The sequence below is a fragment of the Heterodontus francisci genome, chromosome 12, assembly GCF_036365525.1.
Source record: "Heterodontus francisci isolate sHetFra1 chromosome 12, sHetFra1.hap1, whole genome shotgun sequence".
NCBI lineage: Eukaryota > Metazoa > Chordata > Chondrichthyes > Heterodontiformes > Heterodontidae > Heterodontus > Heterodontus francisci.
This window is the reverse complement of record NC_090382.1, coordinates 32,999,000-33,014,701: the sequence shown is the minus strand read 5'-3', so window position 1 is coordinate 33,014,701 and position 15,702 is coordinate 32,999,000. Positions and strand designations below refer to the sequence as shown.

The 15,702-nt window shown below is 42.2% G+C and overlaps 1 protein-coding gene across 3 annotated transcripts in view; it reads right to left on the bottom strand.

Annotated features, from left to right (window-relative positions):
• Window positions 1-4,469: 4,469 nt before the first annotated feature.
• LOC137375804 (M-phase inducer phosphatase 1-B-like) overlaps window positions 4,470-15,702 on the bottom strand; it is a 44,438-nt gene continuing 33,205 nt past the window's right edge. For 2 of the 3 annotated variants that reach the window (XM_068043281.1, XM_068043283.1), the window contains 4 exons: window positions 14,523-14,621; window positions 13,901-14,034; window positions 12,713-12,824; window positions 4,470-11,526 (listed from right to left, as the gene is read on the bottom strand). In XM_068043281.1, the coding sequence (XP_067899382.1) occupies window positions 11,386-11,526; window positions 12,713-12,824; window positions 13,901-14,034; window positions 14,523-14,621 (486 nt within the window). In that variant the 3' untranslated portion in view covers window positions 4,470-11,385. The remainder of the gene's footprint in view (window positions 11,527-12,712; window positions 12,825-13,900; window positions 14,035-14,522; window positions 14,622-15,702) is intronic. The other variant, XM_068043282.1, reaches the window with a different exon arrangement.

Sequence of the window (15,702 nt, the reverse complement as noted above, 5' to 3'; positions counted from 1 at the left end):
GCCTGGAGAAGCGAGACAAGCTGCTGACCTCGGCAATTTACTTAGAGGCTGGAAATGGACTGGCAGGGTCTAGATGAACGGGGAATCAACCGCCGACCATGAGCTCTAAGAGATCCCCATATCTTCAGCCTGGCTGCTCCAGGGAAGGGGGAACACATCATCCAGCCCCACAGGGAGTTGCTACACCCTGAGGGGAGCCTGGTTCCTTCAGGATCCCGTCACCGCTAATTGATGTAAAGGAACCAGGAGTAGCAGGAGAGGCTAGACATTTTGCAATACTGTGTAGTGCGGGGTGGGATACTCTGCTAAAATCTAAGAAATTCAGTGTTCTCATACTTTTAAAAGAATCTAACTCTCGCTATCACAGAGTCAGAAAATGTACACCTCATTTAACACTACATTAACAAAACATATCATTTACATTTTATATAAATGTGTGATGATAGCACATACATTGAAAGGGTTATTGTCTTGATAAAAAAACATTTAATTGATCTGAGCAGATACAACACGATAACCTGAATACCAAATGCAACCAAAAACTTGCATTCATATAGCGCCTTTAATGTAAAGAAAAATGTCCCAAGCAACATCAAAAATGGAAGTTGGCAGGGAAAGGAATGTGAGCCCTGGAAGGAGAGATTAGTAGGGGGATGACCAAAATCTGTCCAAAAAAATGGGCTTTAGAGAAGACTTTTAAAGGAACAGAGAGTGGTGGACATGCAGAGGATGTTCAGGGGAAAGAGTGGAGCCGATGTGCAGAAAACAATTTAGAACTCAAACAATCACTCCAAACTGTGTCTATGCTCAAACATCCATCACATTAATGGTGGGTAGTACCATTAAGCCATTATTTAAGTTGCATATGTGTATTATAATTTTTACAATAATAAAAACAAAATACTGCAGATGCTGGAAATATGAAATAAAAACAAGAAATGCTGGAACCACTCAGCAGGTCTGGCAGCATCTGTGGAAAGAGAAGCAGAGTTAACGTTTCGGGTCAGTGACCCTTCTTCGGAACTGACAAAAATTAGAAATGTCACAGGTTATAAGCAAGTGAGGTAGGGGTGGGGTAAGAGATAACAAAGGAGAAGGTGTAGATTGGACAAGGCCACATAGCTGACCAAAAGGTCATGGAGCAAAGGCAAACAATATGTTAATGGTGTGTTGAAAGACAAAGCATTAGTACAGATAACGTGTTAACGGACTGAATATTGAACAGCAGCAAGTGCAAACATGAAAAAAAACAGTGGGTAAGCAAACTGAACAAGCTAAGATGAAATGAAATAAATGCAAAAAAAAATTGTAAAAAATGTAAAAAAGAAAAAAAAAAGAAAAAACAATTAAAAATGAAAGTAAAATGGGGGGCTGTCATGCTCTGAAATTATTGAACTCAGTGTTCAGTCCAGCAGGCTGTAGCGTGCCTAATCGGGAGATGAGATGCTGTTCCTGGAGCTTGCGTTGATGTTCACTGGAACACTGCAGCAATCCCAGGACAGAGATGTGAGCATGAGAGCAGGGGGGGAAGTGTTGAAATGGCAAGCAACCGGAAGCTCAGGGTCCTGCTTGCGGACTGAGCGGAGGTGTTCCGCAAAGTGGTCACCCAGTCTGCGCTTGGTCTCCCAAATGTAGAGGAGACCACACTGTGAGCAGCGAATACAGTATACTACATTGAAACATTACAAGTAAATCGCTGCTTCACCTGAAAGGAGTGTTTGGGGCCTGGGATAGTGAGGAGAGAGGAGGTAAATGGGCAGGTATTACACCTCCTGCGATGGCAGGGGAAGGCGCCATGGGACGGGGACGAGGTGGTGGGGTTAATGGAGGAGTGGACCAGGGTGTTGCAGAGGGAACAATCCCTTTAGAATGCTGACAGGGGAAGGGAGGGGAAGATGCGTTTGGTAGTGGCATCACGCTGGAGGTGGCGGAAATGGTGGAGGATGATCCTTTGGATATGGAGGCTGATGGGGTGGAAAATGAGGACAAGGGGAACCCTGTCACGGTTCTGGGAGGGAAGGGAAAGGTTGAGGGCAGAGGTACGGGAAATGGGCCAGACACGGTTGAGGCCCCTGTCAACAACAGAGGGGGGGAATCCTCGGTTGAAGAAAAAGGTCATACCAGAAGCACCGTCATGGAAGGTAGCATCATCAGAGCAGATGCGTCGGAGACGGAGAAACTGGGAGAATGGAATGGAGTCCTTACAGGAGGTAGGGTGTGAAGAAGTGTAGTCGAGGTAGCTGTGGAAGTCGGTGGGCTTATAATGGATATTAGTAGACAACCTATCCCCAGAGATGGAGACAGAGAAGTCGAGGAAGGGAAGGGAAGTGTCAGAGATGGACCATGTAAAGGTGAGAGAAGGGTGGAAATTGGAAGCAAAGTTGATAAAGTTTTCCAGTTCGGGGCAGGAGCAGGAAACAGCACCGATACAGTCATCAAAAAAGAGTTGGGGGAGGGGGCCCGAGTCGGACTGGATCAAAGAATGCTCGACCTATCCCACAAAAAGACAGGCATAACTAGGACCCATGCGGGTACCCATAGCGACACCTTTTACTTGATTTTTACAATGCTTGGGCCTGAAAGGGGTGAAAATATTAAAGCAGTATGCCAGTAGAATGCAGGACAGGAGAGAGTTTGGCTTGACACAGCAGCAGGACTTCAGTGCTTTAGCTGACATGGAAGCAGGGCAAGAAGAAAACCACTATTCTAGATGGAAGCTAGGAACAGATGCAGGGTTTTTTTGCTTCCTTTGAGTGGAGCAGCGGAGAACTGTTGATTCTTCAGAATCCCAAGGGGCAAAACCCAAGAACCCCGTTACGTTGCAGCAGTGGTCTGAGATTGACCCCATGTGGTGTGGCTGTGACAGATTAGTGTTACACTGCCAGTTAGTTCTAACTGGGGCGGCACAGTGAGCCTCACAGCTCCAGGGACCTGGGTTCGATTCTGGGTACTGCCTATGAGGAGTTTGCAAGTTCTCCCTGTGACTGCGTGGGTTTTCGCACGGTGCTCTGGTTTCCTCCCACAGCCAAAGACTTGCAGGTGATAGGTAAATTGGCCATTGTAAATTGCCCCTAGTGTAGGTAGGTGGTAGGGAATATGGGATTACTGTAGGGTTAGTATCAATGGGTGGTGCTTGGTCGGCACAGACTCAATGGGCCGAAGGGCCTGTTTCAGTGCTGTATCTCTAAATAAATAAAAAAAAAAATCGACTGCTCTGCTCAGGGTGGATAGAGATATATATGTATACTCTAGCGTGCATGTACGGGCATCAGCACAATGACTTCAAAATGCTGCTCAAAAGTTTATGCTGGGAGAGAGAACAGACAGTCCCATCCAAAAGATTCAAAATGAACTTTAAAATGTTGCCAGGAACCCAAATGCAATCCCTAGAATCCTTGACTTCAGATTGCACTTCATTTAATACCGATCCAAAACCCAACCGCAGCAAGGTTCGCTCCCGAGGTGGTTCGATTGCTACTATCTGTGGGGAAGCAGATCTGAATCAATTTTGAACCTTGCAGTAATGGTAGTATAATTGGTTCAATAGTGACAGAATTGCAATTAAAGCTCACACACATTGCTACTGTTGCAAATTGCCTAAGAGGGGATGCAATGATGAACATACATGCCTGTTGGCTATTAGCAAAGGGATGCAGTGCTATCATACATATGCCTACTAGTTATTAGCAAGGGGATGCAGTGACGGAACATACATGGCTGCTGGTTATTAGGGAGGGGGTGCAGTAATATCAAATACATGCCTGCTAGTAATTAGCAAGGGAATGGAGTGACATAATGTACATGTCTGCTTTAAAAAAAGCAGGGAATTTCAGTGCAAATGTGAAAAAAACATTGTAACACTTAACAGGGCAAGTTCTGTATGTCAGTATGGAACATGCCTGCTGTGTACTTTTATAATGGAGGCTCTGTCTTTAAACCATTGCTTGGAAAACGTCAACTTTAATTAGAGGTCAATTGACATCTTAAATCAAGACAATCCCCAAAGGGTTGCTTAATGCTCATAGACATAAATTCCTGAGGTTAGCTCACAAGTCATCCCATCATCCGAGGATTGGCAGATCGGGCTGTGTGTGAAAAAAAAAGGATCAGTAGGAAGCAGTACAGGGACAATACTTGTCCAAAGACAGGAGATTTTCAGATGGAAGAGAGTGACTGGTAAAGGTTAGTGAACAGGGACATGTGATGAGATGTGTTGACATTCCTATATTTATCACAGTTAGCAGTGTTTGGAGGAAAGCAATTGAATTTTAAAGAAAAACACTGCTAACGTTTATATAGCCACAGCAACATCTCCCAAGAGCAAACCTTTTTTGATGCCAAATTTTTACCAGGATAGTGCAGCTGTCTGCCTCTGGTCATCAAATGAACAAATCACCATTTTTTTTTAAAGGATAAAAGTTTAATTAGTTATCTTTCATTAAATTTCTATAACATTTAGATACAAGTTCTCAGGAAAACGCTACACATCAGGAGTAAAGTTCTATAAGGCCGCAAAATAGATCCTTTCAGTCATGTACATGGCCAAGTCCCATTCACCCATCACTCCTGGGCCTGTACGTGTTCCCCAATATATTGAATGCTAGTGATGGGAAACGGAATACCTTCCATTATTGGCATCCAAATGTTAACATTGTGCATTCCTTGGCTCACGCGCAGGTTAAAGAACGAAGCTATTACTCTAACCAGTGACTTAGTTGCAACTTGAAGCTTTCACCTCTTGCAGCCAATGAGATTTCCACTTCTCGCATACACATTGTGGCCAACTTTGTTCCAAATTTCAAGTGGCTTTGTAAAGTTTTCACATGCTAACTAAAAAAATGCTGGGTGGGTAGTGTCCCAAAGTTGCGTATGGGGCAGAATGGAGCGACAATCAATCAGCAGCAGTGATGGAAGGTGTTGTCGACAGCGTTATCAGGTGGCACTTACCAATAACTTGCTCACCAATGCTCAATTTGGGTTGTGCCAGGACCACTCGGCTCCAGCCCTCAGTACAGCCTTAGTCCAAACAGACAAAAGAGCTGAATTCTAGAGGGGGAGGTGATTGTGACTGCCCATGACACCAAGGCAGAATTTGACTGAGTGTGGCATCAAGGAGCCCTAGCAAAATTGAAGTCAATGGGAATCAGGGGAAAACTCTACACTGTCTGAAGTCATACTTAGCACAAAGAAATATGATTGTGGTTGTTCAAGGCCAATCATCTCATTCCTAGGACATTGCTGCAGGAGTTCCTCAGGGCAGAGTCCTAAGCCCAACTATCTTCATCTGCTTCATCAATTACCTTCCTCCATCATAGGATCAGAAGTGGGGATGCCTGTTGATGATTGCATAGTGTTCATGCATAGATTGCATGCGCCATGGAGAGTGTTCAGTTCCATTCGCAACTCCTCAGATACTGAAGCAGTCTGTGCCTCCATGCAGCAAGACCTGGACAACATTCGAGCTTAAGTGGATAAGTGGCAAGTAACATTAGTGCCACATAGGTGCCAGACAATGACTATCTCCAATAAGAGAGAGAATCATTTCCCCTTGACATTCAACAGCATTAACATTGCTGAATCCCCCATCAACATTCCAGGGCCACCATTGACCAGAAACTGGACCAATCACGTAAATACTGCGTCTACAAGAGCAGGTTAGAGGCTGGGAATTCTGCAGTGAGTAGCTCACCTCCCGACTTCCCAAAGCCTGCCCACCATTTACAAGGCACAAGTCAGGAGTGTGATGGAATACTCTCCAGTTGCCTGGATGAGTGTAGCTCCAACACTTAAGAATCTCAACACCATCCAGGACAAAGCAGCCCGCTTGATTGGCATCCCATCCACAACCTTAAACATTCATTCCCTCTACCACCAGAGCACAGTGACAGAAGTGTGTACCATCTACAAGATGCACTGCAGCAACTCGACAAGGCTCCTCCGATAGCACCTTCCAAACTCATGACCTCTACCACCTAGATGGACAAGGGCAGCAGACTCATGGGAATAGCAATCACCACCTGCCAGTTTCCCTCCAAGTCACACGCCGTCCTGACTTGGAATTGACATTCCTTCACGGTCACTGGGTCAAAATCCTGGAACTCCCTCCCTAATTGCACTGTGGGTGCACTTTCACCACAAGGACTACAGCAGTTCAAGAAGGTGGCTCACCACCACCTAATGGGCTCAGTATCGCACCAAACAGGAACATTGGAGATTACAAGCTCCTTGTTATTTTAAAGGCAGTAAAAATTAAAATGAAGGCAAAACCACTTTAAAGATAAACTTTGATGACTCTTTGCAAGAAAGTCAACATAAATGATGTTTACTTATAAAAATTATCGATGCACAGCACAGTCTTAAAATTTAAAGAGTACAAAATATTTTTAAAATCCACACTGCACATGCAGCAATATCAAGAGTTCTTAACAGTGTAAAATCAGTTATAAAGCTTTAGTACATTTGTAAGATAATGTTCACTCCAATTTTAGATACAGGTATCCTTTTTAAAAATGTAAAAATGGCATTGTTGGGACAGTAGTTTTCATCCAAACACAGATAAATAAGAGACTACATGGTAGATATCCCAATTTCTGTTAAGAAGGTTGATAGTCGGAGACATAACTCGTGATGATTTTATTTTGGGTGGGGTGGGGGGGGGGGGTTTGTGTCGTGGAGAAAAGGGGGACAAGTATCTGCGTTCAATAGCTTTCCATCTAAGTGGCCCACCAAAACAATCCAGAGACCCACCGCCATCTTCTGCTTCCACCCTACCAAATTCGTCAGGGACGTCACTGTCTCAGTTAAAAGGCAGTGTAGAAAGGCCTCTTTTACAACTTTTCCTCTGCTTTGAAACTGACACTTAAAAACAAAATACATTCTTTAAACGGACCAATCACACAGAAATAGCTAGGTGGATGCAAGGCATGGGAACCCACCCTAAGAAATCTCAAAGCATCTACTCAATCTCAGGACTAATGTATTTGAGACTCTGCAAATGGGAGTTTGTAAGGCTTCAGCCTTGCTATTACTACATACACAGGCAATGGTGTTCCTTGGCTGTATCACCACTAGGAGCCAGAGAGACTGTTAATTGTCTTCAACCTTGAGCTAATTTGATCACAATACCAACAAATTTAAAGCAATGCTGCACTCTTCAGTGCTAGTAACAGCATCATTAAATGACATCACTTCACTGTAGTAAGTTTATTAATATTCACCATGGCAAGATCCACACTTCAACTGGTTGAAAGGCTCAAAGTAAGAGCTGGTGATTGAGCTAGTTAGTTTCCAGGAAATCACTCTCGGCTACGATTATTGGTGTTCAGCCAGTGAAAGGACAGGTAGGCTTGGCAATGCTGTCAGATTAACAATCATGGCACCTTTAAAGTGGAGCTAACTGTAAAACAAAGAACTGAATCTGGGAAATGCCAGCTACAGCCTGTATTGTTAGGGGCCACAAGAACAAACCATCTTGATGTGATGTGGGGTGGAAAGGGGAAGAAATAGTTTATAAGTTTAAACTGAAAAAATTGTCCTAAATGTGTCTTATGATTGAGCCATTCCACATAAATTAGATCTCTCTCATGTGATAGAATACTCCCTTACATGGCAATGAAAAGATTTCCATTGGAAAGACTGAGATCTTTCTTGACCCTGAAATCCACAATGCACTAGATCAGATCCTTGTTGTCTACTGCTTACTGGCACCATGGGGTATTAATCACACAATGATGCATTGCTCACTATCCCATTTACGCAAGGGCAGAGTCCAGTGTTAATTATTTCTTGCAAACAGTATCTGCACCGTTGACATCTTGCTGCATTGCTGCATCTTTATATGCTTTGCAGTTAGGGAGGAGTCAGCCACAGAAATTTGATTACTTGAGTTTAAAAAAAAAATTTGACAGGGGAGTCACATTTTATATCTTTGTGAAATAGGTCATGAGTAAATGAAAGATGTCGTATCCTCAGTTGGCAAGGACTTAAAATATATACACAAATAATGTGCACTACACATCACAGTCAGTTTACAACAGAATCTTAGCCTAAAACTGGATATAATCCTTAACCTGTGCTGCCTTCACTTCACATACTCTGTTGCTGTACTGGTTAATGCTACTCCAGGGCCTCATGATTTATTTATTTTTTTTAAAACATCTTTCTACTAGACCCAGCTTTCTCTTTTCTCAGCTTGGTACGTCAATATATTTTGTCATGGAGCTGTAGTGGACAGATTCAAATTATTACACATTCTCATCTGTGATCAGAATCACATGGGAGAGCAGAGAATGCCAGTTTCCAGTTCTCTATATGACAGGTGATGTAAGAGAAGGGAAAAAGGATGGAGGGAATTTTTAAAAAGTTTAAACAAAGTACTGCTGTCTTTACAGGAAGAAACAGTTCAGTTTGCGAGATGGCTTCCCACTAGCTGTGGTATCCTGGCAGTGCACCGTAGGTTCATTTGCAAACATCTAATTTGGCTTTCTTAGGAATGAAAACCTATAGAGAAAAATAATGAGCAGCATTCTCATTAACCTCACCACAAACTTTACCATTGCCTGGGTGAAGACACCTCATCACAATCTAATCTAGATGCATTTTTTCTGACTGGTTACTGATCAGAAACGAGGATGTTGCTCATCAGTTTTCTCAATATCCTACTCGTCATTTAAACCGGTTTTACAATATTACTTATCCCTCAAAAAAAAGGAGATATCAAATTATTTAATACATTTAAAAATATTTACATTATGTTGATTTGTTTTTTGAATTAAAAATCCCTTCAGGGCAATGTGCCCCATTCATTATTTTTGCGTCCAGTTTCAGCAAAAACAGAATCAAATTGCTAGACGCCAAACTGGAAGCAAAGGCCACATGGGGTCAAGTACAACATCTAAAAGCCTGACCCTCCCAAAAGCTCTTGATGTAGGAAAAACAATTTCCCGACATACCCAGCTCTTCCTGTTTGAAAATACTAATACATTCTATCTGCCCACATTAGCCAAGGCACCATTAGACTTCTAGGATTAGCCTGAACCTTGAACTTTGGGGTGGGTGGGGTTATCAGAGGTTCTGCCCATGATCACCATCCAGTGCCTCATGCAAGAAGATATGTGTATGGACAACAGATGAAGACAGGGTCAATCTTTACACCATTTTCAACAAGAATTGTGGTCAGACTATTGAACTATGGAGGTTGTGCTGCTATCCACAGATCAATAGTTAACAGCACTCACTCAAAACTCACAAAAGGAGAATGGGTACTTGGATGAAGGGCTGATGGTGTAATAGAACTTTTTCCAACAGTCAGCAACTTCAGAAAAAGAAAACAAAATGGTTTTAAAGATTTTAAGTCTTATAACTGATTTTTACTGTAATTAGTATCACATTTTGAAAGGTTGGCGATGGTTAGCACCCTGGACCTAAAAGTAAGTCCTTTTCAGTATAAATACAGAAGTTTTACAATTATACGTGTTGGAATCAGGATTTTAGTGATTGCATTCATATTAAAATGGCTGAAGCCAGCGTGGTGCTCGAAGTACCAGTTGTTCATTCATACATATACTGATGTAGTACTTCATACAGAGGACCTACAGTTTGCTGATACATGAAGATGAAGCTCTCTAATGATCCAGTGAGCAAAGAGATAACTTGGTGTAACACCAGAAAGTCTGTGCTTCCAGACCTGTTGAAGCAAAGGGTCACAATACATTAACTGATCTCAGCCAAGGCAGCACTAGCAAGGGAGTGCTACACTTGAGAAGGGATCTAAAAAAAAACACTGCACAGCACTATCCAGTGACCTCTGCTCGAATGTGCACATCTGTAGCTGTCAGGAAAGACTAGGATCAGGCCCTACTGTGGTCAAACACTCATTGCATAAAGCCATCACAGCACAGTGTCAGCATGCTGTTTGGTCACGAATGGCATCACTGTTTGACCCGATTCTGGTCTTGCTCGTCATCCACATCATAGCAGAGGGAACCCCAGCCATCTTCCTCAGAACATCCTTTTGCTTCAACAGGGGTCAAATACTGAAAATGACTAGTTTAGCAATGGCATGCGACAGCAAGAAGTGGGACTGCCAGAGCGATTGGCGAAAGCATTCGTCCTGGTTAATGCTCACTGTATTACATTCACACCTAGCTCTGACATCCACCTGCACGTTCATGCAGAGAAAAACCGTGCCCACTGTGTTGTCGATCTTAAAGGAGGACCTTATGACTTTTACGAGCTGCCCATCCTTCTGTCTGACAGCCCTATCGCTATCTATGGACCAGCACTAGTTCTGATGAATAGCCAAAAGGTTCAGACAAAACCACGAGCTGGCATTTACTCCTTTTTGAATGCTTCTTAATCAGTCAGGTCTCAGTCCAATTTCCATCATGCAACATTTCCAGATACTGCCCTGGTTATCTCAAAGGAAGAAAGGTTTGAGGGCAGGTACCACATGGAATTGTTCTTTAAAAGTGACACAAGACCACGTCACCAACATACAGCTTGCAATACTACTGGCAACAAAAGTAAATTGTTTCACAGTATCTGTTCATAGTGCAATGCACAGAAAGCGGCATTTAACTTTATTTTGTAATTATTCTCATATTACTTCTCCCGCCTGCTCAATGCAAATGTGTGATGGAAGAGGTGGACAGACAGACATTCTCCCAGGCTTCTACCAACTGACCACAAGATTGGGAAATCACAGCATGAAGAAAGCTGGCACGTTGCTCCTGCACTATCATTCAGCAGGACAGCAGGTTGGTAAAACCAGCGATCTGTGCTGCCCGTCTATGCCCATGTTGGGTGGAGGAAGGCGGCTGTCAGAAGGTCAAATCACTTCTCAAATGGACAAGGGACCTTCTACTAAATTAATAAAATAAAAGCAAAATACTGCAGATGCTGGAAATCTGAAATAAAAACAAGAAATGCTGGAAATACTCAGCAGGTCTGGCAGCATCTGACCAGTGACCCAGTTCTGATGAAGGGTCACTGACCTGAAACGTTAACTTTGCTTCTTTCTCCACAGATGCTGCCAGACCTGCTGAGTATTTCCAGCATTTCTTGTTTTTATTCTATTAAATTAAGACTGTTATGCTTAAAATAAATTCTTCAAAAGGCATAATGGTTAAAACCTCTTTGCATTCCAAATCCATTTTTCTTCGGTTCCCCATGTAACAATAGTCTTCATGGTTTCTGATGTTACAAATTTCAAGATTTGGATGGAAGGAGAACGTTCCTCTGCTACACTATGACTAATGGTAGAGTTGGAACATTCGGGAATAGCTCATTACCATGCAGGAGGTAACCTGTGAAAAGATCATGTCTATTAAATGGCCAAAGAGAAAGTGAGAAAAAGAGAGTCCCATTCCTTCTTCTCACATCCAATCACATCTTTGTCAATCTTGAGATTAGGTCCCGCCTCCGACGCTCTCCTGCCCAGGATTTGCTCTTTTTCCGCAATTTCAACATTTGCTCCTGGAAGTCTTCATGGTCCATGGGACAGTACTCAGGTGGGTCGCAGTGATTCTGCAGTACAGCAAACAGGAATAAAATCAGCCAGACCATAATCTAGAGTCAGTTCATCATGAGACAGGTCACCAAGATATCATTACCATTTCTGATCAAATCCCTCCCCCATCACCTGGGAAACACCAACATAAAAGCAATGCCCTTACAACAGATGATACATACCATACTATCAGATTTAGCATGGGGTTCTCTGTAGACAGCATGAAGCAAATGCATTTTATTTCCAATTAGAAAATAAAAACATAATTTCATTTTCCTGGACTCTTAAGTTACATAAGCATGTTCAAACAAAAAAAAAAAATCACAAGATTAGCAATGGTACCTTAAAATTGTTCCTCTCATCCAGCAATCTTTGCAGTATACTGATAAAGATTTCAGATATATAAATCTCTCAGATGGAATAGTACCTCCACAAAGCTGGTTAATGTCAATCTGAATTTTTCTGTACTTGCCTTTAAAAAGGTCCTCCACATCCATGCAACTTCCCATGTTCTCTGAGGAAAGAACGTGGGGTGGGAATGGCGAAAGGATGAAGACTGAAGGACTGGCTTCCTGACAATTTTATATGGAGAGTCGAAAGGTAAAGAAACTCTGGTTTGTTAGTGCAATCTCACCATTACACCTAGTCCTGATCCCGAAGCTACAGATGTCAACAGCAAGTTGGAGTATGGTAAGAACCAAAGGCAACAAAGGGCATTTGGTGGTGGTTAGGATTAATCTGGCTTATTTCATTTACACTTTGTGGATAATTACTGGAATCAAAGTGGGGGGTGGACAAAGAATAGAAATCCAAATTCACCTTCTATTTGAATATGCTGGCCAGGATACTGGAGAACAGCTGCTCTTTTTCAAATAGTGCACAGGATCTTTCGCTTTCACTCGGCCCAGCAAAGTCAGAGCTTGAGCCACTTTCAAAGGATGGCAGTTCCAATAGTGCAGCACTCCCTCAAAACTGCATTGAAATTTCAGCCTAGATTACGTGCTCAAGTTTGAAGTGACTCTTCTAACTCAGGCAAGAGGACGAGCAACAGAGCCATGCTTAAAAGGGGCATGATGAAGGCACTTGAATTCATACCCTTACATTGAGTTAATTTACTGCATAAACAATCTACAGAAACAGGTCATCAAGTGCACTAGACATGATTCCTCCATCTTTCCAGGAAAATGGCAAGCCATTTCTTACCGTGAACTGAGGAAAGAAAGCCTTGTATCCTCCTTTTAGTATGTAGAGTTCTGGATAGTATAGATTTGGGTACTCGTTCATACTTCGGTCCTCCTCCCGCACCAAGCGACACCTTCAAGGAAAATGAGACCAACAGGTCTGTACATTGCACACACAAAGCCTCTCAATGTGTGAATTAAGTTAAATTTAAATTTTCTGTGGTAATGTGCTTCTTCCCACCTGTCCCTTCCTGAGGACATGGTACAGTTCTAATCAATATTTATCCCTTAAATGAACACCACTAAAATAGATTATCTGGTCATTATCTCATTGCTATTTGTGGGAGCTTGCTGTGCACAAATTGGCTGCACTGCTTCCAACATTATAACACTTCAAGGTACTTCATTGGTTGTAAAATGCTTTAGGATGTCAAGAAAAGTAGTATATAAATGCAAGTTGTTTTTCAAAACCATAGCTAATTTTCCCTCCTCTTGAGCCAGGAATGAAAAAGGGGGTTGAACTACTGGTCTCTATGGATAAATAGCACATTGCTTGGTGGTTAGGTGTACTACCCAAGCAGGGAAGACCAAGAGTATGTTTAAAAGGGATTTAGTCAAACTTTCTTCTGAAATTTTAAACATAAAATCTTTACTTCATAGCCCCTTGCTCTTAACCATGCTTATTTCATCTTTTATCTTGTAATGCCGCCCCCCCCCACCCTTACATTTTACCACCAACCCTACTGCAGAATTCTTCCCTATTGTATCATGGGGCAATTCCATTCATATCTGTGATATCATTACAGTAATTGATTCTATCTTTATACTGTGACTGACCCCCACTCACCCCACCTGTCTACTTAGGACAAGCTTGAAAATGCCAAAACTCATTTTAGAGAACGCCCTTTAAAACAATCTGCAAGAGGAAAATCATACTTGGCTCTAGCCACATTAAATGAACAAATCTTTTCACAGTGATGGGACAGAGTACAAAGCTCAACAGATTGTGGCAACTAGTCCCTTGTTAATGAGGATAGCTCACCTGGTTCTAACCTTGCTACACAAATCAATTATCTGTTGAGGTTTCACTTCAGTCCTGGGTCCCAGAAATTACGAGGCTGTCCACAACTGTGCCAAGTCCCTTCTCAACCTTCAGTCTATCTTTAATACTCTTTCAATGGAGATTAAGAAAACAATTCATGCAACTCACATCTTTGGTCCTCGCTCTGATGAAAATTCACAGTGGAAGATTATGATCAATCTCTTGTCTTTGGATTTGGGAACAATGGGTTTCTTCAGGAAATAGTCGACTGCATCATCTGCTTTGTGAAAGTTCAGGGCACCCTAGGAAAGTAGAAGCAGCAAGAGTATCAGCTTGGATAAAGAATTAGCAGGACTGGTTCGAACTAGAAACATTATTCCCAGCCTGGGACTTCTCTACAAATTACAAACAAGTCAAAAATGCAATTAAAAATACACAACTGCCAATTAGACTTCTGCAATTAACTCAGACCCTCACACGATTGGGTATATTTGAGCCCTGCCCATGTTGGGAGTTCATAGTTAGACACATGAGGAAGCACATCCTGGCTGCTCAGAAGGAACAGAGCTCTCAATCAACTGATCATTTGCTTCACATAACCGGTGAGAGGGGGAAGGGGGGAAAACAGTGTGAAACAAAATGAAAAAGAAAAGTAGAAATATTGATTTACAATTGGTGGCAGCATGTTACCCATGTATCCTTGCTTTGTTGAGAAATAGTATGAGTGCAGGTAACGTGGAATTAGAAAGAAAAAAAATATACTTGTTCATTTGGTAGCCATTGCACTTACCTTGATATGTCCTCCTTCAAACTCATAAGGGTACCGGCAGTCAACGATATAGACTCCTTCTAAAAGGTGGTCATATTCTCCACAAAGCACCTTGGCCATCTGTGAAAGTCAGATTTTACAGCATGCATCCTTTATAGTAACTTTCTGTTCTTGTAACTAAAATACCCACACATCCTTAATGGTCTGCCAGCTGAAAGATCCCAGGGTCTGGTGCATAGCATTCATAGACCAGGTCTACACTAAACCTGAACAATCATTTTTTCCAAAAACACAGGCATGCATTCACTGAAGGATATGAAAAGCAAATCTAAACCTTTTTGAGTGTGAGGGTGAGAAAATGCAATGTTGCACTGTTAGTAACTGCATCTCTATACCAGTGAATCACAGTCTAAAATATAAATGGTGCTGGGCAAAAGGACCGGAACACTAGAAAACAGCAAAGGGGAATCAACAACATCAATGAATTAATGTACATGATAGTATCAATACATTTTTCCAAATATCAGTTACAGGGCCATGTGTTGACCAAGAGTTTGGAGAGTTGTTTAGATTGTGAAAATAGATCAAAGGCTATACTCCATAGTTATGTCAAAAATTTGTAACAAGCCATCACTACCCCAACAGTAAAGGGATACTAACATCAATGTCCTCCATTACCCCCAACACTTTGTCCCCTTCCCACAGCACCTTTCCATGCAACCTGCCCTTTTACTTCCTCTCTCCTCACTACCCAAGGTCCCAAACACTCCTTTCAGGTGAAGCAGCGATTTACTTGTACTTCTTTCAATTTAGTATACTGTATTCACTGCTCACAATGTGGTCTCCTCTGCATTGGGGAGACCGAATGCAGATTGGGTGACCGCTTTGCGGAACACCTCCACCCAGTGTTGGTGACACTCTGGGAGCAGAAAGCATGACCCTGAGCTTCCGATTGCTTGCCATTTCAACACACTCCCGTCATGCCCAAATGTGTGTCCTAGGATTTCTGCAGTGTTCCAGTGAACATCAACGCAAGCTCGAGGAACAGCATCTCATTTACCGATTAGGCATGCTACAGCCTGCCGGACTGAACATTGAGTTCAATAATTTCAGAGCATGATTGGGCCCTCCCCCCTTTTTATTTTTAGTTATTTTTTCTTTATTTGTTTATTTTTTTTTTTATCATTCATTTTTTTCTTCA